General features: G+C 35.0%; 1 protein-coding gene across 8 annotated transcripts in view; it reads right to left on the reverse strand.

The window, feature by feature from the left end:
• The window catches only part of KANSL1L (KAT8 regulatory NSL complex subunit 1 like), a 176,473-nt gene extending 149,419 nt beyond the window's left edge, over nt 1–27,054 (reverse strand). The window contains exons 1-2 of one of the 8 annotated variants that reach the window (XM_081242692.1): nt 26,945–27,054; nt 10,463–11,579 (exon numbers count right to left, since the gene is read on the reverse strand). In XM_081242692.1, coding sequence (XP_081098818.1) covers nt 10,463–11,550 — 1,088 coding nt within the window. In that variant the 5' untranslated portion in view covers nt 11,551–11,579; nt 26,945–27,054. Of the gene's footprint in view, nt 1–10,462; nt 11,580–13,574; nt 13,686–14,491; nt 14,783–22,565; nt 22,924–25,515; nt 26,449–26,944 lie in introns of those variants that run through there. The other 7 variants (XM_081242696.1, XM_081242697.1, XM_081242694.1 and 4 more) reach the window with 7 other exon arrangements.
• Nucleotides 27,055–27,722: the final 668 nt, after the last annotated feature.

Here is a 27,722-nt window from a genome sequence, read left to right on the forward strand (position 1 = left end):
TCATATGATATCACTTATATGTGGAATCTTAAAATATGATACAAATGAACTTATTTACAAAACAGAAATAGACTCACAGACACAGAAAACAATTTTATGGTTACCAAAAGGTAGGGGGAGAGATAAATTAGGAGTTTGGGATTAACATATACACACTACTATATACAAAATAGGTAAACAACAAGGACCTACTGTATAGCACAGGGAACTATACTCAATATCTTGTAATAATATATAATGGAAAATAATCTTACATATATATATAAATATATATATGACTCAATCACTTTGCTGTACACTTGAAAGTAACACAACATTGTAAATTAACTATACTTCAATTAAAAAAAATAATTTTTTTATGTACAAGGCTAACAGGTCCAGAGGGAGAATTGTAACCATTAATCTCACTAATAAATAACTGCTGTTTTTAAAAAAAGAAAAAAAAACTAAACTGAAGAGACAGAGAAAGTTAGGCCATGCTAACACTAATCTAAAGAAAGTGGGAGTAGGTATGTTAATTTCAGACAGAGCAAACTTCACAGCAAGAAAAGTTATCATGGATAAAGAGGGGTATTACATAATAATAAAAGGGTCAACACTTCAAGAAGATAACAATCCTTAATGTGTATGCATCTAACAAAGAGCATCAAACTATGTAAGGCAAAACTGATAGATGACTGCAAGAAGAAATAGATAAATCCACTATTATATTGGAGACTTTAACATTCCCTCTATCAGAAATGTACAGATCCAACAGGCAGAAAATCAGTAAAGACAGAGATGAACTCAACAGCACCAGTAATCAGCTGGATATAATTGACACCTATAGTCTACTTCATCCAACAACAGCAGATTACACATTTTTCTCAAGCTAACACTAAACATTCACCAAAAGAGACCATATTCTGCGCCATAAAACACACTTCAACAAGTTTTAAAAAACAGAAATTATATAATGTCTGCTCTCAGGCCACAATGGAATTAAATTAGAAATCATTAACAGAAAGGTTAACTGGAAAATCCCCAAATACTTGGAGATTAAACAACACACTTTTAATTAATACATGGGGTGAAGAAGAAATCTCAGTAGAAATTTTAAAATACTATGAATAAAAGGAAAATGCAAATACAAGTCTCAAAATTTGTGGGATACAGTGGAAACACTGCTTACAGGGAAAAGCATAAGAGAAAAAACAGAATTTACAGCATTAAATTCATACATTAGAAAATAAGAGAGATCTAAAAATCAACCATCTAAGCTCCACTTTAACAAACTAGAAAAAGAAGAACAAGTTAAATCCAAAGTAAGTAAAAGAAAAGAAATAATAAAAATCTGAGCAGAAATCAATGAGACTGAAAACACGAAATCAACTGAGAAAAATCAACAAAACCAAAAAATGGTTCTTTGAAAAGATCAGTGAAGTCAATAAGCCTTTGTCCAAGATAACTAGAATTAAAGAGAGATGACAGAAATTACCAATATCAGAAATGGAAGAGGAGACTTCACCACAGATCCTATGAACCCTAAATGGATAATAAAGGAGTAACATGAACAACTCTAAGTCCACTAATTTGATAATGTAGAGGAAATGGGCCAATTCCTTGAAAGGTACAATCTGCCAAACCTCAAACAAGAAGAAATAAACAATCTGAATAGGCCTGTATCTGTTAAAGAAATTAAATCAATAATTAATAAACTTCCAAAACAGAAAGCAGCAGGCCCAAATGGGTTCACTGATAAATTCTACCAAAAATTTAAAGAAGAAATTTTATGAATTCTCTACAATCTCTTTCAGAAGATAGAAGGAGAGGGACTACTTCGTAACTCACCTATGAGGTCAGCATTACCCTAATACCGAAACCAGATAAAGCTATTACAAGAAAACTACAATCTCATGAAGATAGACACAAAGAACCACAAAACATTAGCAAATTGAATTTAAAAATGTATAAAAAGACTTACATACCATAACCAAGTGGGATTTATCCTAGGTATGCAAAGCTGGTTCAACATTCAAAATCAATAATTGTGATCCATCATATCAACAGGCATCATATTATCATATCAATATCACATCACACATCATTACATCATATCACATTACATTATATCATTACATTACGTTACATTATCATTACATCATATCACATCATATCACATCAAAGAGAAAACAATCACATGACCATACCAATAGGTGCACAAATAGCATTTTACAAAGTACAACACACACTTAAAATAAAAACTCTTAGTAAACTAGAAAAAGAGGGAATTTCCTCAACCTGATAAAGATTATCTACCCCAAACTTACAACTACATCATACTTAATTGTAAGAGATTAGAACCTTTCCCACTAAGATCAGGAACAAGACAAGATATCCCCTCATCTCTCCTTTTCAACATTGTACTGGAAATCGTAGCTAAAGCAACAAGACAAGAAAAGGAAATAAAAGATATACAAGTTTGTAAGGAAGAAATAAAACTCTGTTCACAGATGACATGATTATCTATGGGAAGAATCCAAAAGAATCATTTTTAAAAAGCCTACAACTAATAAGCAATTACAGCAAGGTTGCAGGATACAAAGTTGATATACAAAAGTCAACTGCTTTCTCATATACCAGCAGTAAAAAAGCAGAATTTGAATTAAAAGCACATTACTACACCCAAGAATGAAATACTTAGGTATAAATCTTAAAAATATGTATAAGATCTATATGAGGAAAACAACAAAACTATGATTAAAGATACCAAAGAAGAACTAAAAAATTAGAGAGATATTCCATGTTCATGGATAGGAAGATTCAATATTGTCAGTATACCAGTTTTTCCCAACTGGATCTATAGATTCAATGCAATGCCAATCAAAATGCCAGCAAGTTATTTTGTGGAAATAAACAAAATGATTCTAAAGTTTATATGGAGAGGCAAAAGACCCATGATAGCCAACACAATATTGAAGGAGAACAGCAAAGTCAGAGGATTGACACTATCCATATTCAAGACTTAGTATAAAGCTACAGTAATCAAGACAATGTGGTATGGGCTAAAGAACAAATAGATTAACTGAAACAGATATAGAGCCCCCAAATAAATCCACAAAAATATGGTCAACTGGTTTTTGACAAAGATGTGAAAGCAATACAGTGGAGAAAGGGCAGTCTTTTCAATATATAGTGTTGGAAAAACTAGACATCCACATGTAAAAAAAAAAGAATCTAGACATAGACTTTAACTCTTCCCAAGAATTAACTCAAAAATGATCATAGAACTAAATGTAAAACACAAAACTATAAAATTCCAAAAAAGATAACATAGGAGAAAATCTAGGTGACCTTGCATATGGTGATGACACTTTAGACAAAACAAAGGCATGATCCATGAAAGAAATAATTGATAAGCTAGACTTTTATTAAAATTAAAAACTTCTCCTCTGTAAAGGACACTTGAAAGAGAAAGAGAAGGCAAGCCACAGACTGGGAGAAAACACTTGCAAAAGATATATATAATAAAGAACTATTATCTGAAATATACAAAGAACTCTTAAAACTCAACCCAATTAAAAAATAGGCAAAAGACTTGAACAAACACCTCATCAAAGAAGATATATATATATATATATATATATATATATATATATATATATATATATATGGCAAGTAAGCATATGAAAAGATGCTCAACAACAATAAGATACCTCTACACATCTGTTATAATAGCCAAAATCCGAAACACTGACAACACCAAATGCTGGCAAAGATGTGGAGCAATAGGAATTGTCATTCATTTTTGCCTGGAATGCAAAATAGTATAGCTACTTTGGAAGACAGTTTGGCAGTTTCTTACAAAACTAAACATACTCTTACCATATAATCCAGCAATTGGACTCCTTGGCATCTACCCAAATGAACTGAAAATGTATGTCCACACAAAAACCAGCATGCAGATATTTATAGTAGCTTTATTCATAATTTCCAAAACCTAGAAGCAACCAAGACACCTTTCAACAAGTGAATGGATAAACTGTGGTTATAGGCAGACAATGGAATATTATTCAGTGCTAGAAAGAAATGAGCTATCAAGCCAGGAAAAGACAAGGGAAAACTTAAATGCACAGTACTAAGTAAAGAAGCCAATCTGAAAAGGCTACATACTGTATGATTCCAACTATATGACTTTCTGTAAAAGATAAAACTAAGGGGCTTCCCTGGTGGCGCAGTGGTTGAGAGTTTGCCTGCTGATGCAGGGGACTCGGGTTCGTGCCCCGGTCTGGGAAGATCCCACATGCCACGGAGCGGCTAGGCCCATGAGCCATGGCCGCTGAGCCTGCGCGTCCAGAGCCTGTGCTCCGCAAAGTGAGAGGCCACAACAGTGAGAGGCCCGCATACCGCAAAACAAAAAAACAAACAAAAAACAAACTAAGGAGATAGTAAGATTAGTGGTTGTCAGGGGTTATGAGGGAGGAAAGGATGAATAGGCAGAACACAGAGGACTTATAAGGAAGTGAAACTATTCTGTGTGATACTACAATGGTAGGTACATGTCATTGTACATTTGTCCAAACCCATAGAATGTACAATACCAAGAGTAAACCCTAATGTAAACTATGGACTTTGGGTAATAATGATGTGTCTATGGAGGTTCACTGATTGAAACAAATAGTACCACTATGGTGGGGGATGTTGATAGTGGGAGGAGTTTGTATGAGTGGAGGGGGAAAGGGGTATATGGGAACTCTCTGTACTTTCTGCTTAATATTGCTGTGAACCTAAAACTGCTCTAAAATAAATTTTACTAGTTAAAAAAATAATATAAAACAATGAGCTTATTTTAATCGAAGTATTACTTTTCTCAGCGATGTACCTATGTCACAATATAAAATATTTCTTTACCATTTTGTAGCTATTAATCTGTTTCATAATAACATTTTTGAATTTCTGCTCTTCACTTCCATTTTGTCACAAATTGTCACTCAACTATCATTGCAATTTCTCTAGGATTGTTTTCCATTCACCTTTTCCTGTTTCCCAACAAGTAAAATAAAACAAATAAAATAACACTTCCCCCATCTAGTTATGAAGTGTAGAGAATTTAAAAGGTGATAAATACAGGGCTTCCCTGGTGGCACAGTGGTTGAGAGTCCGCCTGCCGATGCAGGGCACACGGGTTCATGCTCCAGTCCGGGAAGATCCCACATGCCGCAGAGCAGCTAGGCCCGTGAGCCATGGCCGCTGAGCCTGCATGTCTGGAGCCTGTGATCCACCACGGGAGAGGCCACAACAGTGAGAGGCCCGCATACCACAAAAAAAAAAAAAAAAGGTGATAAATACAAAACAATTTGTCAACTTGGTATTATACAAGTATAAAAGTACTCTTATTTGCAATTTATTAATATAATGTTATTCGTCTCTTACTCTCTGAATGTCACACTGAGCTCATACTCCTATTTATCAAATATCTCAAAGGGAAATTCATCACCTGGTTTTTTTCTTTCTACTGGCAAAATAGGAAGTGTTTATATAGAAAACTGAGTATTCATTTCTGCAGCTCTGCAAGAAACTATTTACTTAGCTCTTTCCTGTCTTTAAATCTAGAAAGTCACCTCACAGCTTATAATTAAACAACTCTCCCTTCTTTCTTAGTAAATATCTGATTTTGTTTAAAAGAATTTCCTTATCAAGACAGCCAATTTACATACTGAAGTAAAAACTAAAAAGAAAATTTGAATACATGGAAACTAATATGGAAAAACGAAGAGATTTTTCTCCAAACATCCAAGATGGTTGAGTGATTTGGAAGATACTGGCAGATTTCCTCAAATAAGACAAGAATCCATGTTTCTTCCTTTTTTTTTTTTTTACAACATTGAAGAATCAGAACACGTCTGTATTAAAATCTATGAGTTTTCCCACATGCATCCTGGAAGAAAGTAACTAATCATCATTTCCCAGAAGAGAAGAAAAAATAAATAAATAAAAGCTAGAACTCTAAGGCCTTACCACCCGAGGAGAGGTAACATAATTGTAGCACGGTGTGTAGAACCCACCCACATCCCTTCTCACATACCAGTTCAGCAGACACAGACCTGACTTCCAACTGCCAGCACCCACATATCTTTGAGGGCTTTTTGTTGGTGGTGCTTAAGCGGTCTTTGTCACTCAAGTGGCAGAACAGAACTGCCAGGGAATTAATAAAACCAGGAATAGTCTTCACCCAGTAACTGATGGGATTTGATGTACAAATACTCCAGCTTCTTCAACTCTCAAATGGTTAACTCAGGCATGTATTTTACACTGGCTCCCCAAGTTTTCCATGGGATATTAAGCTCCAGTCTTCCACAACCATAAACTGCTTAACAAGACACTCTTTATTGGCTATCAAGTCAGTGACTTATTAGGAATAGGTACTTTATATTTATTATTTCATCTAATCATCTCCAGAACTCTTTAAGGTAGACCAAAAAAGAGGAATCTGATTCAGTGGGTTAAGAATAACCTAACCATTGCTCAGAGTCACAGAGCAAGCCACGACTGTAAGACAAGTATGTCCAGAACTTGTGCTTCTTCACCAAAGGGACAGAACATGGAGGGGGGAGATTCCATTCATATTATAAGGATTATATCTCAAACTTACAAAAAATATAAAGTCCTCCTGTTTTGCTTTGCAAAGTAAATTGACTTTTTAAAAAAGTGCCTAATGCACACTAGTCTTTCAGCCAAAAGTTATCTTTAAAGTGTATCATTAATGTCATTATAAATTAATCTACTGTCTATATATAAATATATATTTTAAATAACTGGTAATGGCTAATGTGAGTACTTTCCAATTTCTTAAAACCATCATATTCTTTCACAGGTAAATTTCCTGATGAGAGTGATGGAGTAAAGGAATTTGTTTTCTTATATGGGCTATAAACTAAAAAAAAAAAAAGACATTAGTTATCATATAATCTAAGATTTTTAAGATAAACATAATACATGTATCAATTTTACTTATCAAAATTAAAATTTTAAATATTAGAATAAAATAATGACTTTCAAATGTCCATATTTTGGCATATTTTATTCATTCATTCAACACACACTCATGCAGGTTCTAAGATGTATAAGATACACCTTGTGACCAGTTTGTTACTAGAGACCAAGGAAGAAAGGAGTGAAAAATCAAGTAAAGATATACTGCAGAATGGAAGAAGAAAAAATAAAACATATAGAAAGAGAAAATTTTACAGACTGCCAACCTCGATTTTTGTACCTTTACAGCTACATATACAAACACAGAAAAATTCATTCATTCACTCAATAAACACCAAACAACCACTAAAAAGCAGACGGTACTAGGAACTGGGTATACAATGACAGAAAAAGTAGTACTTGCCTTTAAGTTGCTTAAAATTAAGTTGCATAGCAAAGGAAGCTATCAAAAAATCAAAAGGCTGAATACTAAATGGGAAAATATATTTGCAAATGATACATCTGATAAAGGGTTAATATCCAAAATATACAAAGAACTCATACAACTCAACATCAAAAACAGACAACCTGATTAAAAACTGAGCAGAGGACCTGAATAGACATTTTCCCAAAAAAGACATACAGATAGCCAATAGGCACATGAAAAAGTGCTCAGCATCACTAATCATCAGAGAACTGCAAACCAAAACCACAATGAGCTATCACCTCACACCATTAGAATAGTTATTATCAAAAAGACAAGAAATGACAAGTGTTGATGAGGATGCAGAGAAAAAGGACCCTTGTGCTCTGTTATTAGGAACGTAAATTTGTGCAGCCACTATGGAAAACAGTATGGAGGTTCCTCAAAAAATTAATGATAGAACTACCTTATGATCCAGCAATCCATTCCCTAGTATTTATCCAAAGAAAATGAAAACACTAACTCGAAAAGATATGTGCACCCCCATGTTCATTGCAGCATTATTTATAAGAGCCAAGACACAGAAGCAACCTAAGTGTCCATCCATAGGTGAATGGAGAAGCTTTTTTTATATATATACACATATACATACAATGGAATATTATTCAGCCATAAAAAATGAAATCTTGCCATTTGCAACAATATGGATGACTCTAGAGGGTATTATACTAAGTGAAATAAGTCAGACTCATATATGGAATCTCAAAAACAAGACAAGCAGAACAAAACAAAAACAGACTAATAAATACAGAAAATAAAAAGGTGGTTGCCAGAGGGGGAGGGTGTGGAGTGGTGCGGGAAAGAAGTGAAGGGGATTAAAGAGGTATATACCTCCATTTATAAAACAAATAAGGCACAGAGATGTAATATACAGCATAAGGAATATGGTTGATAATATTGTAATAACTTTGAATGGAGACAGATGGTTACTAGACTTATTGTGGTGATCACTTCAAAATGCATGTAAATGTCAAATCACTACACAGCATATCCAAAACCAATATAATATTGTGCATCAATTATATTTCAAGAATAAAAAAGCCCTGCCCATTAGCTCTTCTCAACAACAAAATGTAAATAATTTACAGCATTTACCTATTAAATGTTATTAAATTGAATTACTTCAAAAGCATTATAAATAGAAAACCTGATAAATTTCTGGACTTCTTATAGAACACATTTGCTTAATAGTATGTAAGCATCATTGATATAATGTTGACAAAGTTGGATGGTCCAACAGAAAGTGCATAGGTTTAAAGTTTCACATACATGGGCAAGAAGCCTAGCTCCAACACTTATCTGGCTTTTTGACCATAGGCAAGTCACTTAGCCATGCTGAGCCTTTTTCTTATTAAACGAAATAAAGATAACAACAATTACCTCCCATGGTTGTTGAAAGGATTAAATAATATATCAAATGTAAAGTAAATAGCACAATGCCAGTTAGAAAAATATGTCCTCAATAACTATTAGCTCTCATTCAAATCCATTTCAAATACAGTGATAACAGAACACCAAAAGCCTGGAATGCTCACTTTGTTTTATATTTTACTCCTTACTATAAAAATTAATATACTGACCTTCTATTTATTAGTAAAAATTAATGTATTCCACTTCTAATTCTATAATGATTCTCACTTATCTTTGAGAATTTGATAAAAATGATGAACTTCTTCCTCCCTAAATACCACATATATACACAGTATTTTGCATCAATTTAGGGACATTAACAGATTCTCTGAAAGCTAGATTAGAAACTATATTCTAGCTAGCTGTTTAAAATAAAATTAATTCAAATTAAATAAAATTTAAAACTCAGTTCTGGGCTTCCCTGGTGGCACAGTGGTTAAGAATCTGCCTGCTAATGCAAGGGACATGGGTTCAGGCCCTGGTCCGGGAAGATCCCACATGCTGCAGAGTAACTGAGCCCATGCGTCACAACTACTGAGCCTGCGCTCTAGAGCCCGTGAGCCACAACTACTGAAGCCCACGTGCCTAGAGCCTGTGCTCTGCAACAACAGAAGCCACCACAATGAGAAGCCCGTGCACCGCAACGAAAGAGTAGCCCCCACTCGCCCCAACTAGAGAAAGACTGCGTGCAGCAATGAAGACCCAACGCAACCATAAATAAATAAATAATAAATAAATAAATAAATAAATTCAGTTCTTAATTTGTACTGGCCACATTTCAAGTGCTCAATAGCCACATGAGGCTAGTGCCTACTGGATAACACAGATATAGAACATTTTCATCATCCCAGAAACTTCTATCAGAACTGCTCTGGAGTATTAAAATGGTATGATAAGTAAAACTATTTTTCTCTGTGCTCCTGTTTTGTTTTGTTTTATAAAATATCTAGGTATCTCTCTTTGAAGCAGATTCCCAAGAGGGTAGAGGCTGTGAATATTTTGCCTATTACTGAATCTCTAGGGTCCAGCACATAATAAGCATTCAATAGGTATCTAAGAGCTGACATTATAATTTTGTTTTGGTTATATTAATCTACCAAAAATTGACTAAATTGGTAAAGACCAGAGCTGAAAGCTGTGAATACGAGCATATAAATAGTTAAAAAAATTTTTTTTAAGTAGCAGGTCAATTTATATGTACTGCCAACTGATAAACTCCTGAAGCCAGTGAGGGCTACCTACGCAGACTTTAAATTTTTTTAGCTATACATTTTGGCTAGATAACTTAAGCAAAATTTTAAGTCCTGTCCACAGCCTATTCTATTCAAGAACAGGAAAAATACATATTTATAGCTAATTATTTTTCATTATTCCTATCTGGGTTTTTTTCCTAGGTATAGCAGTTGGGTAACTTATTTTTAAATAGTATGTATATACTCACAGACTGTCATTTTTAACAAAAGAAACATTTAAAAAAATTCACCAAAGTTTTATAACTTAAAGATTATGGCATTAAGACTTTAGAAAATCTATTTCTTTTCAACATATCTTGAAATCAAGACAAAATTGCTGCTGTATACAGAACAGTAAAAGTTCTAATAATAATTTTGCACTTACACTGACACGTTTTTTCTAATGGTATATTCATCCAAATCTTCATCAGAGCTGCTATCAGTTGCATCAGAATCCAGACCCTCTTCAACATGAGACAACAGCCCTGTAGCAGACAGTGCAAATCTTTGGATTTCTGCAGCTGTACACCGTGCAAAGCCATTTTTTGTATCATTCCACAATTTATTCTCTGCAGTCAATAAGTTGATGTCTGGTTTAATTTCAGTGCATTTAGGTAAACTGTTATCCAAAATTGTGGTAGGTTCATGAAAAATCTTCATTTTGGGGAGTTGATGTTCCATAGAAAACTTCATTTGCTGACCATAGTGCTTAACAACATGCTTTGCCAAGAGCATCTGCAAATGTTTCTGAGTCCTTCTAGCCTGGCTAAGTAAAATTTTCTGTTTGCTTACACAATGAAGTAAACGAGCATTCACTTCCTCCTCTTTTTCAGCAGTTGAGGAGCTAATAGGCACGTTTGAGTGGTCACGCACAATTTTGTTTTGAGCACAGTGCAATAAACCCTTTTTAATCTCAGCATCACTATCTTTATCCAAAAGTGCATTCTTTTGGTACCACTTACAGTTTTTCAGTTGTCCTTTATCTACATTAGTGTCTTTGGTTATATTTGAATCCAAAATAATTTGTACATCTGTCATGCACTGACTTGTGGTATCTGACAGAGGTTCCTTTTTGATGAACTCTTCAGAATGAGAATGACAGATTTTACTGAGCTGAATGTTGCTACCATTACACAGTATGTTTTTCAGCTTATTGCAGTGGGGTTCCCCTAATTTCTTTTGTTTATAATTCTCACTGTATTTATTTAATGTAGCATTAGAACTCATTAAAAGAACAGTCTGGTAATGTTTTGAAGACTGAGAGGAGCCAAAATGTTTTAAATTCACAAAATTAGTGCTAAGAGTAGGTTCAGGAGTTGGAAATCCCAGCATCTGAGAGAAAGTGTCTCCTTTTAGCTTTTCATCTACAGTTCTTGGACCTTCCATGCATAGCATCTTGTCCGACTCCATGGTACTTGGTAAAGATGAAAAGCAGATACCCTTTGTTGCTGCCTCCCTCAGAGCTGGGGTCATGGCGAATCCTGCAGATAATTACTGCAAACCTAAAATAATGTAAAAATAAATGATCAAATATCAAGAAAAAAGTTTTATGCTTATACTTTCCCCAAGGGCAACTCTTTCAATGTCTCTGATTAAAAGGTGAGTAGAACTAAATTCCTCCTCTATTTCCCAACTCCTAACATTATCTCTGCTCTTTGCTAGCTCATAAGGAATTCAATAAGGTCTATTCTTCATTCTGACTGTGGGCCTAATACCCAAAACTCCAATGAAAGTTGCACAGTGCCTAGTATTTAAGAGTGAGACAAATATTTATGAATGCAATTACATCTCAGGATTCCATTTTTTGGACAATGTTTTTGGCAAGAGTTAAAAGAAAAAATCCAACCTGGGATTCATACTTGAAAATGTGACTCAATCCCATACTTTCAGCCAAAAGTATTATTTTTATAAAATATAATAAATTGCTCAAAACCTTCATTTCTCAATTTAAACTTCACAATCTGAACCGTATTAATATAATATATAATATATATATAATATATAATAACCATATAATAACTAAAATGTAGGAAATAAGGTAATAAGATATAAGTGAACTGAACTACAAAAGAAGTATATAATTGGGAATTCCCTGGCGGTCCAATGGTTAGGACTCTGCACTTTCATTGTCAGGGTAAGGGTTCAATCCCTGGTTGGGAAACTAAGATCCCACAAGCCTCACAGCACAGCAAAAAAAAAAAAAAAAAAAAAAAAAGTATATAATTTCACAGGTGCTAAAAATAATGTAGTAGTAAAAACTAGCCTAAACTGCAATGTGCAAAATTTTTTTTCTGAAAAAGCATCTGCAATCATTATTTTCCTTTTCACAAATGGATAGCCATCAATTATCATTATAGAAGCTCTTACTCCTGCCTGAAAAATAGGGGGGAATGTAACAGATGACACTAAAGATTAATCCTATAATTAAACAAATTTTATTGTATTTTATCAAAAGAAAAAGTATAAAACCATATATTCTGACTCATAAAAATGTTAATCTAGTACTATTAAAAATTATGAAGATTGAAGAGTTAGTGAAAAAAATTTTCTTCATTAACAATTACAAGTTTTTGAAGACACTTTGGAACTATGACACTCCATAATTTTTGTTTCAATGAACATGACAGTTAATAGCCATTTAAATGGCCACACTCCCATACTGTATGTCCCCAGGAGGTAGCTGTACCTCTAGACGCTTCATTCTTGTTTAAAAACACAGAACCAAAAGCTGATTCTTTGCAAAGCCTAATAAGAATGATCAAAAGGAAAAAAAAGGCACAAAAACTTCTATGCAATTAAAATAAAAATCTACACACAGGGTTAAAAGCAAGTGATAGACTTGGAGAAGGTAACTGCAACATATATCAATAGACAAAGGATTAGTATCCAGAATATATTAAGAACTCCTAGAAACGGGCAAAGGTTACAACAGTCAGACACTTCAGAGATGATGACATCCAAATGGTCATTAAACATATACTCAACTTTACCAGTAATAAATGAAATGCAGATTAATAATGCAAGAGACCAGTTTTCTAATCACCAAATTGAAAAGAGGGTTTTAAGTCTGAAAATATCACTTACCATGGGAACATGGGTAAATAAGATTTCTCACATCTATTTGAACTATAAATTGATTCTATAATTTGACAATAATGTGGAAAATCTGTTTGTCACAGGTGCACAAGAGATCAGTGTCTGTATGAGCAAAACACTCTTTCAAAGCAACCTAGACACCTAACAGTGAGAGAATGGATATTAAAACATGATGGAATACTAGAATAGCAGTTAAAAAAAATGACCTAGATCTATATGTATCAATATGGACAAACCTCAAAAACAGAATAAAGTTTAAAAAAAAGAAATGGTGCAGAATATATATAGTATGGTACCATATAAATAAAACACAAACACAAAACCATACCATATTTATGTACATATACATGTGTGTGTTTATGTGTTTACAAGAATAAAAGACGAACCAGAAAAATACCCACCAAAGTTGTAACAGTAGTTGCATCAGGTAAGTTCCATGAAAAAGAACTAAGAGTGGTGTTTTAAGAGGAGCTGAATTTTAACTACAATATTTTATTACTTGGGGGAAAAAGATTAAATGAAATATGAGCAAATTTAATCGTTGTTAATTCTGTGTGATAAAAATGTTTGCCTTTTTTATATTTTACTGTATAATATCTCCAAAAAATGTAGATTTCTGTATAATTTTCTGTCTCAAAATTTATACACTTTTATATAGTGCCTCAAAAATAATAAATCTATATATAACAGCTTTTCATTTATTCTAAATCCAAAACAAATAGGAAAACAAAAATAACCATAATATTGGGTTTTCTTTTTAAAAATATATCTTGTACGCTACTTTTATGAGAAATAGAAAAATAATTATAAAGCAAGCTAGCATTGGGAAATTTTTTTTCAAGATTCAGTCTGTCACTTGATCAACTCAATGACCTATAACTTCTAATTTATAAACATCTACAATAGTATTTAAATAACTACATTGCTCTCTGAGGCAAACTGCCCTAATCACAGTTCTCTCTGAGGTAATCATATTCAAAAGATACTATACTGTATCCCTTCCTTACCCACCTTCTCTCTTTCAAAAATTTGAACAGGGTGCTAAGGATATAATCAAAGTGGCTAGCAGCAGGGGCACAAGGTGAAATAAGAAGAAGCAGTGGAGTTCATCTTAGGCCCTGAATAAACTAAAGATAAGGGGAAACTAAATATAAGAAGCAGAAAAAAAGATACATAGATTAATAGATAAGAAATGGAGTTGGTGGAAAAAAGAGAAGGGAAAGAAATGTAGACATTGAGAGTGGCTAAGGAACCTTTATTGTAGAGAACTAGAATAAAACATACACACAAAAACTCTGGTAAGATCTCTAGGGCTTACTTGGTATGATAGGCAGCTTCTAAAGTGATCTTTATAATACCCATCTCCTGGTATTCATGCCTTTGTGTAATCCTCTCCTCTAGAGTGTGGACTGGATTTAGTGATTTGCTTCTAGCAAACAGAATACAGCAGAGATAATGGGATGCCACTTTCAACATTAGGTTACAAAGATACTGTGGCTTCCATCTTGTCACCCCTCTCATTCAGGAGCACCAGCTGCCATGCTGTGAGCTGGGAAGACCCTCACGGCAAAGAACTATTGTCTTCAGACAACAGACAGCAATGACCTAAAGCCTGCCAACCAGCCATGTGAGTGATCTGAGAAGCAGATCCTTCCTCAGTCAAGCCTTCAGATGCCTGCAGCTCCAACCAACACTTTGACTGCAGCCTTGTGAGAAACCTTGAGCCAGAGGCACCCAGCTAGGCCATGCCTAAATTCCTGACCCCCAGAAGCTGTGAAATAAATGTTTTAAATTTTGGAGTAATGTGTTACATAGCAATAGATAATTAACACACTTGGATATAAAGATTTGGGGATTCTGGACTCTGGAAGGCCCAGCCATAACACAGTTCCTATTCTAGGATTTCCATGAAGTTCTTCTGTATTCTACTCCCGACTCTAACCTTATTTTAAAAACCCTAGCCTGAAAGTCTCTCTACTTTGCAACCAAAAGAAACTCATGAAAATAACTGTCTCCTATTATTAAAAAAGGTTAAATTATGTTCATATAGTTTTAGCATAAAACTCAAGTCCATTTATTCCAATTTTTTAAAATACCTAAATATGTAATCACTGTGTATAAACAATGTTTACTAACTGATCATTCTAAACTCTACCACTTCTGACTACCTCCATATTAACATAAACAACTACACTTATTACTAACATTTCTAAGATCTACAACTGCTTGGATTTTTCACTATTTTGTTAACTACTATGTTGTCAAGATGCAAAAGTATCTAACATATAGCAGATACTGAATTAATATTTGGTGGAAAATAAGTGGTTGCCATTATACTTAAAATCCAAAGTTTTTCTTACCATGGCCTACAAAGTTCTACACTATCAAGTCCCTGACTACTTACTTCCTGTAACTATCTCTATGGGTTACTTGCACTCCATAAACACTAACCTCTGTGTTATTCTTGAAACACACCAAACAAGTCCTTGCTTCAGGACTTCGTATTTGCTGGAAAAATTTTCCACAAATAAGATAGCTAGCTCCCTCACTTAATTCATGTTTCTGCTCTACAGTCACCTTCTCAGAGAGTCCTGCCTTGACTAATTATTTAAAATAGCTTTAGCCCCTCACTTCATGATTCTCCATTCCCCTACACTGTTTTATTGTTCCTCAGGGTGCTAATGTCAGAACCTGACTTTATATTACATTCTAGAAAGTAATATAGTCTAAGGGCAGAACTCAATTTTGTTCAATGTTCTAATCTGCAGCACTTAAAACAATGTCTAGCACACAATAATTGTCAGATATTTGTTGGCTGAATTAATAAACAGAGAAGAGAGTCATGATTTTTAAGGGTATTCCAGAATTTAAGTAGTAACAACACCTATTTCAGTTATTATTTTTAAAATAACTGTTACAAACACAGCAATATATAAAAAGAATAATAAATCACAACCAAGTATGGCTTATTCCATGAATGTAAGACTGGTTCAACATTTAAAAGAAATTAATTATTGAAAGTCACCATATCAAAAGACTAAAGAAAAAAACAAATAAAAAGCATCTGAAAAAATCCATTATCTGTTCATAATTAGGAAAAAAAAAAGAACTCAGTAAATTAGGAAAAGGAGGGAAATTGCTTAACCTGAAAAAGAGTATCTACACAAAAGCCTAGAGACCGCTTCATGGTTAATGATGAAAGACTGAATGCTTTTATTATAAGACTGGGAATGAGAGAAGGTGTCCTCATCACTGCAATTCATCATCACATTAGAGGTCCTAGCTAGTGGAACAGAAGAAAAAGAAACAAAATGCATAGAAATCTGGAAAATAAAAAGTAAAACTGTGTCTATTCATTGATGACATGATTTTCTACATAGAAAATCCCAAGGGATCTATTTAAAAAGCTCCTAGATCTAATGAGTTTACTAGGGTATCAGACATAAGGTCAGATACAAAAATCATTTATATTTCTAGATACTGGAAAAGAAAAAAACAGAAATAGAAATTTTTAAAATAGTATTAATTCCAATAGCTTTAAAATATGAAATACTTAGGTATAAATCTAACAAAAAACGTGCAGGTTCTACACACTGAAAAAAACAACCACCAATGAAAAACAATCAACTAAGATCTAAATAAATGGACTGACACATTGTGTTCATGGATTATTCAATACTGTTACAATGTTAATTCTCCTTAAACTGATCTATAGATTCAACACAATCCCAATCAAAATCTTGGCAGAATTTTTGCTAATATCAACAAGTTGATTCATAAATTTATATGGAAAGGGAAAGCAACTAGAATAGCCCAAACAAGAAAAAGAACAAAGCTGAAGGACTCATACTACCTGTCTATTTACAGTAGTCAAAATAAACATGGATTGGCAAAAGAATGGACAGATAGATCAATGGAAAAAAATAGAGAGCTCTGAAATAGACTGACCCGTCTATGGTCAATTGATTTTTGGCAAAGATGTAATGGCAATTCAATGCAGAAAGACTTAGTTTTTTTTTAAAACAAATGATTTTGGAACAATAAGGCATCCATATGCAAAATTCTGAGCCTTAACCCACATCTCATACCTTATACAAAAATAGTCACATCCATCAGAATGGATCACAGACCTAAATGTAAAACTTAAAACCATAAAATGTCTAGAAAAAAATAGGAGATCTTTGTGATACTGGGTTGGGCAAAGATTTTTATTTAGCTATGACACAAAAAACATCATAAGAGAAAAAAAAATTGATTAACTTGCACTTCCTCAAAATTAAAATAAACAATAAAATAAACATTTAACAACTATTTAAAACATAACAACTGAGGAGCCTTTGACATAAACATACAGAAGATAATATGTCTAGGAATTAGTGGAAATCAGATGTGTAAACTCCTGAAAGTCACTGAATTTACCATTCAGGTTAACTCTGAATAATGGTTTTGACCATTATACACTTTTAAATTGTCATTATTTTCAATGGTATATTATTTCATTTTTGCACATAATAGACAACTGGTTAGAGGCAGAATGCATAAGGAATACTGATTTGAGAGCATAAAATAATAATTCTGCAAATTCACCTGAAGATATCTCTATTAGTTCCATAACTAATGATCAAAATTATTTTATAGCATCTAAAAGGTATCTCCAGTATTTCAGAAGCCAATTTAAGACAGTGAGAATAACTAACCACAAGTAAGACCATCTGGTTTTCATTTGGGTATAAATCCATCCATACCACAACAAGTTATTTATAGAGAAGTGCTTGTGAATGACAGCTGTAAACCTATTTCATCTTTTAAAAACAAAACAAATAAAAAATTTCCAAAAAATATGGAAATTAACCAGTTGACTTTTTAAAAGCAGAAAATGAAGAAATGGCCAACATTAAGTCATAAATGTAGTTTTGTCTATTTTTGGCAGAAGCTGGATTTTAACCTCCATTTAATATATATTTGATCTAAGATCAAATGTTCAACAGTTCAGTTAACACATATTTATTGAGAAGTATGTAAGAGACACTACCCTAGGTATCAGAAAGATTGTAGAGAGCATGACAAATAAGGTTTCTATTCTCACAGAGCCTACATTCTATCTAGCAAATGGTAGATAGAGAATACACAAACAAGAAAACAAAAAGATCAGAAGTAAATAGGGGTCTCATAGTGTTTTTACAAAAATTAAACAAAGTCGAGTAATAGAGCATAACTACACTGCAGTAGGAGCTAATTTAGATTTGTAGATGAAGGAAGACCTCTGTGTTGGTGACATCTGCTCTGAGACTTGAAATGACAATAACAAGCTAACCAAGGTTTGGGGTAAGAGCTTTCCAAGGAAAAAAGACAATTAATAGAAAGCTGTAAAGCAGGAATAAATTAGGTATGTTTGTGGAACAAAAATTACAAACTTGTCTAGACATAATGAGCCAGAGAGAGAAAGGAGCTCAGGATCAAGCCAGGGGGTTCACTCACATTTATGTGAACAAAGGAAGAGGTGTTACAAAGGAGGAAGAGCCCTAAGAGGAGACTTAGAAAGTCCAGTTAGTGGGACTTCCCTGGCAGTCCAGTGGTTAAGACTCTGAGCTCCCAATGCAGGGGGCACAGGTTTGATCCCCGGTCAGGGAACTAAGATCCTGCATGCTGCACGGTGTGGCCAAAAAATAAATAATTTTTTAACATGCACACTCCCATTCATTAAAACGTTAAAAAAAAACCCAAAAACCAAAAAAAAAAAGGAAAAGAAAGAAAGAAAAAATAAAGTCCAGTTAGTGAGAGAAAAGGAAATTCCAGAGTGTAGGTAACTGAGATTCCAAAGTGTTCAAAAGTATGTTAAAAAGACATGGGCAGCTCTATCAAATGCCATAGTGAGGTCAAATAAAATGAAGATAAAGAAGTGACAAATGATATATTACTTTCTAAGAAATCTGTTGAAGAGTCTTGCTTTTTCTTAAAAGTAAATTAAAGAAATACCCCACTCCAGCTTTTACTAGCCTTCCATGTGGGGGAAGGGAAATAACTAACCCCAGCCCCATGTAGCCATCCTATCCCACCTAAGAGGTGGAAAAATCTGTGAAGCATTTGTGAAGTTGGGGCACAGCCTCCCTAAAAGACAGACTTAATCATCAGACTATAGAATGCTTCCTCTATACCTCACATCTTACTAAAGACCTATTTACTAAAGTTCCTTTTACTAGGTATATCATGTCCCCTCTTTCAACAGGAAATTACAAGGCATACTAAAAGACAAAAAACAGTTTGAAGAGACAGAGCAAGCATCAGAACCAGATTCAGATATGAGAGGAATGTTGGAATTATCAGACTGTGACTTTAAAAGAACTTAAACAACAAATTATGATTTTCTAAGGGCTCTAATGGAAAAAGTAGACAACATGCAATAACAGATGCATAATGTAAGCAAAGATATGGAAATAGATGGAAATTCTAAGAAAGAATCAAGAAGAAATGCTGGAGGCCAATAACACCATAATTGAAATGAGAATGCCTTTGATAGGTTCATTAGTAGACTGGACATGGCTGAGAAAAGAATCTCTGAGCTTGAGGATATGTCAATAGAAACTTCCAAAATGAAAAGCGAAGAGGAAAGAGACTGAAAAAAAGAAAAAAAAAAAAAGGAACAGAATATCCAAGAATTGTGGGTCAACTACAAAAGGTGTTAACATACATGTAATGTGAATACTGAAGGTGAAGAGAGAAGAAATATTTGAAGAAATAATGACTGAGAATTCCTCCAAATTAATGTCAGACATCAAGCCACAGATCCAGGAAATGCAGAGAACACAAAGCAAGATAAATGCCAAATTAAATAGCATATCTCATTCAATAAATTAAGTACTGTATTAAAATTATATTACATGAAATTATATATAATAGCCAATAGTATGCTTAGAACAAATAATAGTTCATTAAATTTTTTTTTACTAAAAATTATTTATCATACATGTGTCCCATTAGAATGAAAGCTGTATGAAGGCAGGATCTGAATGTTTTCATTCACTGCTGTATCCTAAAATATTGTTGGGCACATAGTAGGCCCTTAATAAATATTTCCTCAATAAATACCATCCAAAATAATAAAATCATTTAAAAATTTCAAGGAAAAGGATTCATAAGATATTTTATTGTGAAAGGAGTCTTAAGGCTAGGAAATATTAGTATAGAACATTGCTGTCCAATAGAAATATGATGCGAGCTAAATACATAATTTTAAATTTGCTACTAGACATATTTTAAAAAGTAAAAAGAAGCAAGAAATTTGAATTTCATTGTACCCATTATATAGAAAATATGACTCCAACCTGTAATCAGGATAAAAATATCTTTATGAGATATGTTTTTTTATGTGTGCTAAAGTCTCAAAATACAGTGTTTATTCTACATTTAGCACAAGTCAATTTGGACTAGTTGCATTTCAAGTGCTCAATAGTCATATGTGGTTAAGTATTACTGTACTGGACAGTATAAAGTATATTGTACCCCTAAAGTAAACAGTAATCAACCATTAACTAAAATATTTCAGTCCCAAAGTTCTTAGCCAAACATACTGTTTAGTATTTTTAGACACCTATGCTTAGGTTATACAAAAAGAATGTGAAAAAAGCAAATACTCAAACAGTTTTCTAAGCATCTTGTTCTTCTTATGAATATTCAGTTTCCAATTATTCTGGTTTCTATTCGGTTTCTAATTATGCACATGTTGGGTCGAAAAAAAGTATTTGGATCTTACCTAAATCTAAGAAATTTCTTTCTAGCTGCTAAAACACTGTATTCTATTTACTCTCGGCACCACTATCATCTCTGATGATTATTTATTTTATATACACCCAACATACTCAAGGAAAATAGGTCCTTTCTCTAAAAAGAATTTAGTCAGTCTATGATATAGGACTTTAAAGAAACTGGAAAGAATAAAACTGAGAAAAAACAACTAAACTTCCTTAACCACAACATACAGAAACTAAAATAGTAAGCTAACAGAATTTAAGAAGCAAAACTGCAAGAAATCATATCACCCTTTCAAAGAAAGCAACCAGACAGATTATTCTGATTATCTGTTAAGAGGCGATAGTTCTAGATAATCCAAAAATCAATTATATTTTCTGGGCACGAACTTCACTTTCATGTTGTACAACAGAGTTTTCAACCTGCATTCCAATTTAAGTAAAAATAAATAAATAATAATAATTCCTTGCACATCCACAGCCCAGAAATTTTAGGGGTGGCCAAAAAAACAACAACAACAAAAAAAAACAACCAAAACCCAAAACCAATCCATTGTAAAACTACTACAGATAATCCACCAAGTAAACAACCCTATAGCAAAAAGTCCAGATTTCAATATATATACATTTTCTTAGAAGTATCTTAAAAAACTACCAACCAGAGAGAAAATTTCAGTAACACAAGCCAAAGTTTATTCATTTAAATTACAAGCATTTAAAAGCTACAAAGAATCAAAACAGTTTTTTTCTTTTTGGCTATATTGAATTCATTATTATAAATAAAAATCAAATTCAGAAAAATGGGGGAATTGTAAAGTCAAGTCTATACTACAAATTCTAATTTGGGGTCTACAATTAATTTAATCCAAAGAACATTCATTGTGAATTAAGGAAGAAATTAGTTGTTCTGCTATTACCTTAATAAAAATAAGGAGCCTTGCCCTGTTGTCTCCAAAATGCTTCCATTAGTGACTTAATCTTTAAGATTTATAAATCATATGTATTTATGAATTTAGCATTAATTAAATGCAATCTGGTCCCTTGGACATCATGAGATATAGTAAGTACCATCATGTCATCCCTCAAAAGCTGCATGTACAGTGAGATAATTATGATACCAATAATTATTGAATTGATCCCAACACTAGTAACCAGGTCTTTACAATTACTATTCAGATCACATACACCAAACAATTTTTGGCATACGGTCTAAAGAAAATCAAAAGTTAGCTAATCTAGTCTATCCTCAGAGCTGAAACTAAGAATCTAGACAATTATAAATAAGAACCACCCTTCCTCCTGAGAATGAACATTAAAAATTAAAAATCAAACCTGATTTTCCATCCCCTAAAATACTACTTCAGATTTGACTACGACTTACATTCAAGCACACACATGTATATTCCATATAGTCCATGGGGAATATCAAATCAATACCTACCCTCTGAACATTAAATTTACTCTTTCAATTGAAATCTGGATAATCCCAATTCTCTTCAATGCAGTAACATAAACTAGGAATAAAAGTATCACAAAGAAGGCAGATTCATCCTTAAGTTAAAAGAAAGTGAAAAGACTACCAACAGCATTTTGAGAGAGGGGAGAACCCTGAAGCAGAGACAAATATTAAATTATTTCTGCACTTACAACTTTGATGTGTTTCAGACAGCTGATCCATTATAATAAAAGAGGAGGAACAGGAAAAAAATTCTTTTAGCAAAATTTGAGCAGCTCTTCCAAACATTACTGAAATATAAGGGGACTAAAAGTTTCTAATTTGTAACTCATAAAGTTAAATTAAGTCAATTAAACCAATTAAGTCAATAAAAGTAATGAGAAAGAGTTTACATTGGTATAATTTTATTCCTCAAAAATATAGGAATTACTGGAAGATACTAAATACACTGTTGTGTTTTCAAGATCTCTTTATGCCACAAATGGGCATTCTCAAATTACAGCAGAAAACACTGTAGTAATTGGCATGACCAAGGTACAGTTAGCTCAGTACTTTCTATTCAATAATGTTTATAGCTAGAACTCCTTCCACTTTGAAAACTATGCCTAAAAAGGAATTCTCTTTGAAGACTAAAGGAATTTAATTAAAGATAAAGCCACTTGGGTGGCCACATAACACATCAAACAGATCATACTTCAAACTTCAAGCAGAATCATTACTATTCAGTTATAAATGCATGACTCATAGGAATATAAATGAGTCATTTTTTTTCTGCGTACATCAACTTAGATCCAGAAATTTACGTTTAGATTTAGCACTATCACATTTGCTCGTTATATACATTTAGGCTCCAAATTAATTTCACGTGGTTAAACACTGATTAATGATCTACTACCAAGTAAAAAAAATTTTTAATTACTTTAAACAACATGCTTGAAGATTCTTGATCTTATAGGATTAGAAATAAACAATTAAAAATTCATTAGAGATATTAACAAAGCCTTAATATTACAAATGATTGCATTTTCTCCCAATTCTGCAAGAGAACCGTCACATCCATATAGAAATAAAGTGTTCCTGAAAACCTAAAAATATTTCCAAGTATTAAAAACTTTCATTATGAATCGTTTTCAGATTTTCATTACAGACTGTCTACAGGCAAGTACAATATTACCGTTTTTATTAACACTTGCTGGTTTATTTATCCCACACAGAGTAACAAGCACAGTTCAGTGTAATCTCTTCAGAACATTTAAAAGGGAAAAAAAAAGTAAAGTTTTTGGAAATGAATACACCTTCCTTGCCTTCTAAATCAAACATACTGAAAGTAATGTAGGATTGTATTGATGACTGAGGGTCATCATTATGTACAGTATGCCATTATAGTCCTGTGATATAGTAAGGACTTTAACGATAGAGGTATAATAGACAATATGCTTTAAAGTCAGTAAACGGGTTGCTAATTTCCTATTAGCTGACACTTCAGGTGCAAGCAGTCTGATTCTTTGCTGTTTATAACTTGAGGAACCCAATCAGTAAACAATCTTCTAAACCTGAAAGAGACAGCTTTCGGCTTCCTTCAACTACTAATACAGCACAGACAAATGTAAAAGGACAGGAAGAGCGATAAATAACTGAACAAGTAAAAATTACATATGACCAGCAAGGTTAAAGGCAGTAAAAGATGTTAAAGGTAATTAATAGTTGTGCCATCAAGAACAATCTGAATAATGAAACAAAGTAACTTTAGACAGTAGGCTTTTTTTCCTTCAAACACAGAAAAGGCTACAAGTGAATATGGAACAATTAAAGTGAAATTTGTAAGTGAATTCCACACAAGACAATTTCTTTTATTCATTCATCCAACTTATTATGATAAATGGCATCAAAACTGGATGGAGTTCTTGGATAATGCAGCAGTTGGACAATGGGAAGTCACTAGAAGACAACTGTGGTAAGATCAGTGAGGCCCCACCTGAACGGAGAAGTACTCAAAGTAATGAATCAAACAATAATCGTATACTGCCAACAATGTACTCCTAAATTGAGTAAGACAAAAACGCAAGATATAATTTCCTGACCTTTCAGAGGTCAAAACGATAAATATTAATAGTCAAGTTGCAAGTATTTATTGAGCACCCACTATGTGATTTGCAGCACATCAAATATGAAATATATTCATCTTCCTCAAGCATCTTCTAAGACAATAAAACACATGTATCATAGACACACGTGAAAAAAAATTTATGCTAACGAAAGCAAGGGTTTTTTTGTTTTATTGCTAAACCCAGATGATGAATAAAGATGTAATGTGAGCTACATTAGATGAGTATTAAACAATAAAATACTCTGGAAGGTAATTTGGCGATGTTGCAAGAGCGCGCGCGCGCACACACACACACACACACACACACACACACACACACACACACCCCACCCCCAGTAATTCCTCTTTTACAAATCTAGGGGAAAATATTCCAAAGATTTATGTAAAAGGCTATTTTCTGTAGTGAAATTTATATCAGCAAAACATTAGAAACATCCCAAACATCTGCCAACAGGAAAAATTTTAAATATGAAAGTTACATGATATAACATCAAGCTGCCAAAAATAATTTTTTCAATGACTAAGGACATGGGGCTGTTTATGAGGTAAAGTTAAAATGATACCACTTTCAGGAAAAATACACAAATATGCATAGGAAAGTAGTTAAAAATACAAATTATTTGTGTTTTTCTTATTTGCACCCGTCTTCATTTTCCAAATTATAAGATTTAAAAATAAGCAATTGTTATGTGAAAAGGCATATATCACACACACACAGTAAATGTAAAAAAAAATAAAAAATCAGTGACAAAATCGGCCTGGATTAAGAAAAATTTCATGTAAAAAATTAACCCAGACGGGCTGGGTAAGAGAAGTAATGATAATCTATCTAGATTAAAACTATGAGGAAATAGTAGCAAACATGACATTGATCTGATTAAGAAAGTGGAAAATGACAGAGAATCAAAGATAATAGTTACAACGGATTTTGAAGATATTCAAATATATCCTATTTCATGATTCATTTATCGTTTATATTCTTCCAGCATGCTGGCTTAAAAAAACAACTGACTTTTGTTATAAAACCGTATTACCTGTCAGCTTCTGTATTTGTAGTGCTGGTAAAGATTATAAATCACTTTTACTAACACTAAACATGTGATTCTCATAACAACCTCTTAAGGCAAGGACAGCATTATGAAACTATTTACAAGAGGAAACAGATTGAGATCGGAGAGGTTGTAACCTGTCCAAGAGAACAGCTAGTAAGAATTGGAAACAGCCGAGACCACTCACTGCTAAGCCTTTCTCAAGCAATCAGCATTCCAGAACACCAGGTTTTTCGCTAATGTTTAATTATTTTTTGAGCCACTTTTTCCTAGTCTAAAACACTGTCGGTTTTGCCTGCAATATTGGTAAATATCTCACTTAGCTTTTACTGTTGATAAACCTGCCCCATCCGGTCGGAATTTAAAATAACATCCTACTGACCCAAACTCAGCACGAAGTTAAGCAAACTGGTTAAGGAAAGACGAAGAAAATAATCCTCTTAAATCTCGCCAGCTGACTAAAGTTTGGGTTATCAAAAAGTAACGTGCTCCCCACAGTTTAAAAAGAAAGAAAGAAAGAAAAAAAAAATCCATCCCCGCAGACCGCTGATCCGAGGGTAAGGGACAAGTGGGTCCTGCCCGGAGCAGAGCGGGCAGCGAACGAACCAAATACTAATTCTCTCGGAGTAAGAAAACATCACAAGATCCAGCCAGTGCCTTCCCCCTCGGCTGTAAAGCTAGCCTCTTCCTTTCCAGTAGTTTCTTTAATAACCAGAACATAGTCTTGTATTTCTTGCTACCAAACACCACGTATCCTCAAATTTTCCGGCAACATCAATCCCTTCAGCACGCAGAGAAACGGCACAAACGTGGCAACACCATTCCTCAACAATTCTCTAGATTCTCCTCCATCCCACGTAATTCTAAAGGCCAAATCAACGTTTGCCTGAAATAAAGTGAAGATAATTAAGTAAAACAAAGGTCCCCACTAACGCAAACAACCCCGCCTCAGAGACTCCCCCAAAACAGCCGACACCACAAACACGGCCAGCAAGGCGCGGCCAGCGAGGCAATGGGCGGGCCCAGAAGACCACGTGTCCTGCCCTCTGCGCACGCGCCAGCCAGAACAAAAGGGAGGCTTGCCAAACCCCTCCCCTGGCCCACGTGACCGCGATTAGATCCGCCCCCACCCCTCCCTCCACCCCTTCCCTCCCCTCAGCTTCTGCCAAAGCTGTTAGGTTTAGCCGTTTAAATTTGGCTGCGGTCCGACCCCTGCCGTAGAGCGCGATCCGGTGCCGGGACATAGAATCCAACAGCTCAGAGGATTCGTGGGGGAGCGAAAGGGCTGCCGACCGGTGGCCTGGCCCGCAAGTCCACTCAGCGGTCTCCTCCGCTCTCCCCTCCCGCGCTGCCGCAGTCCCCGGCTGAGGAGACCCACCCCGCTCAGCCCGCCGCTAAGACGCCGGCCACTCGCCTGCTGGGGCGCCCTGGCTCCCCTCCGCCGCCGCACCTTCGGTCCGGCTGTGGTGGGGGCTGCTGAGGTGATCTCTAGCTGCCCGCCCGCCTCCCCCAACCCGGGGCGCCGCTGACTCGTTTCCAGAGCGCGTCCCGCTCCCGCCCCGGCCGCCGCCGCCGCCGCGGTTTAACAGTCAGCCAGCTGCCCGCAGCTCCGGGCGGCTAGGGGGACGGAACCCTGCCGTGATGGAGGGGCAGTGGGCGGGGCGCGGCGCCGGCCAATGGCAGCGGGGGAGGGGCAGCGCCATGCAAATGAGCTCGGGTGGCGGGGAAACCCCGGCAAGGGGCGGGGCCCGCAGAAGCGGCTCTGAGCGTTCTGCAAGCGGCTGGAGGTCGGCGCCTGAACGCTGCTGCATAGGGGGCGGGCGGGTTCCGCGCTGCTCCTGCTTCCTCCTTCTGCGGTCCCCGTGCCAGCGGGGAAAAACACACACACCCGGGCGACTTCCCGCCCCTGCTTTGCTATTTCTGTACCACCCTGACAGCAAAAACAAAGCGAGAGGAAAGTCAGGTTGCCTTACGCCCTGCCGCCCGCGCCGGCTCGTTGGCGGCCAGACCATCCCGCCTCGCCGCTGGAGGGGCAAGTTTTAACAAAGCTTTGTCACTGTTGCCAAGTCTCTACGTGTCCGTGCGTTTGCATTTCTTTGGGCTCTGCGCTCAAATCCAAAGTCGTAATTCTGTACCACCCCCGAGGGGCCCTGAAAGAGGATGGCAAATCTGCCTCGGATCTAGCTGGGTCG

This window comes from Mesoplodon bidens, assembly GCF_964165515.1.
Source record: "Mesoplodon bidens genome assembly, chromosome: 8".
NCBI lineage: Eukaryota > Metazoa > Chordata > Mammalia > Artiodactyla > Ziphiidae > Mesoplodon > Mesoplodon bidens.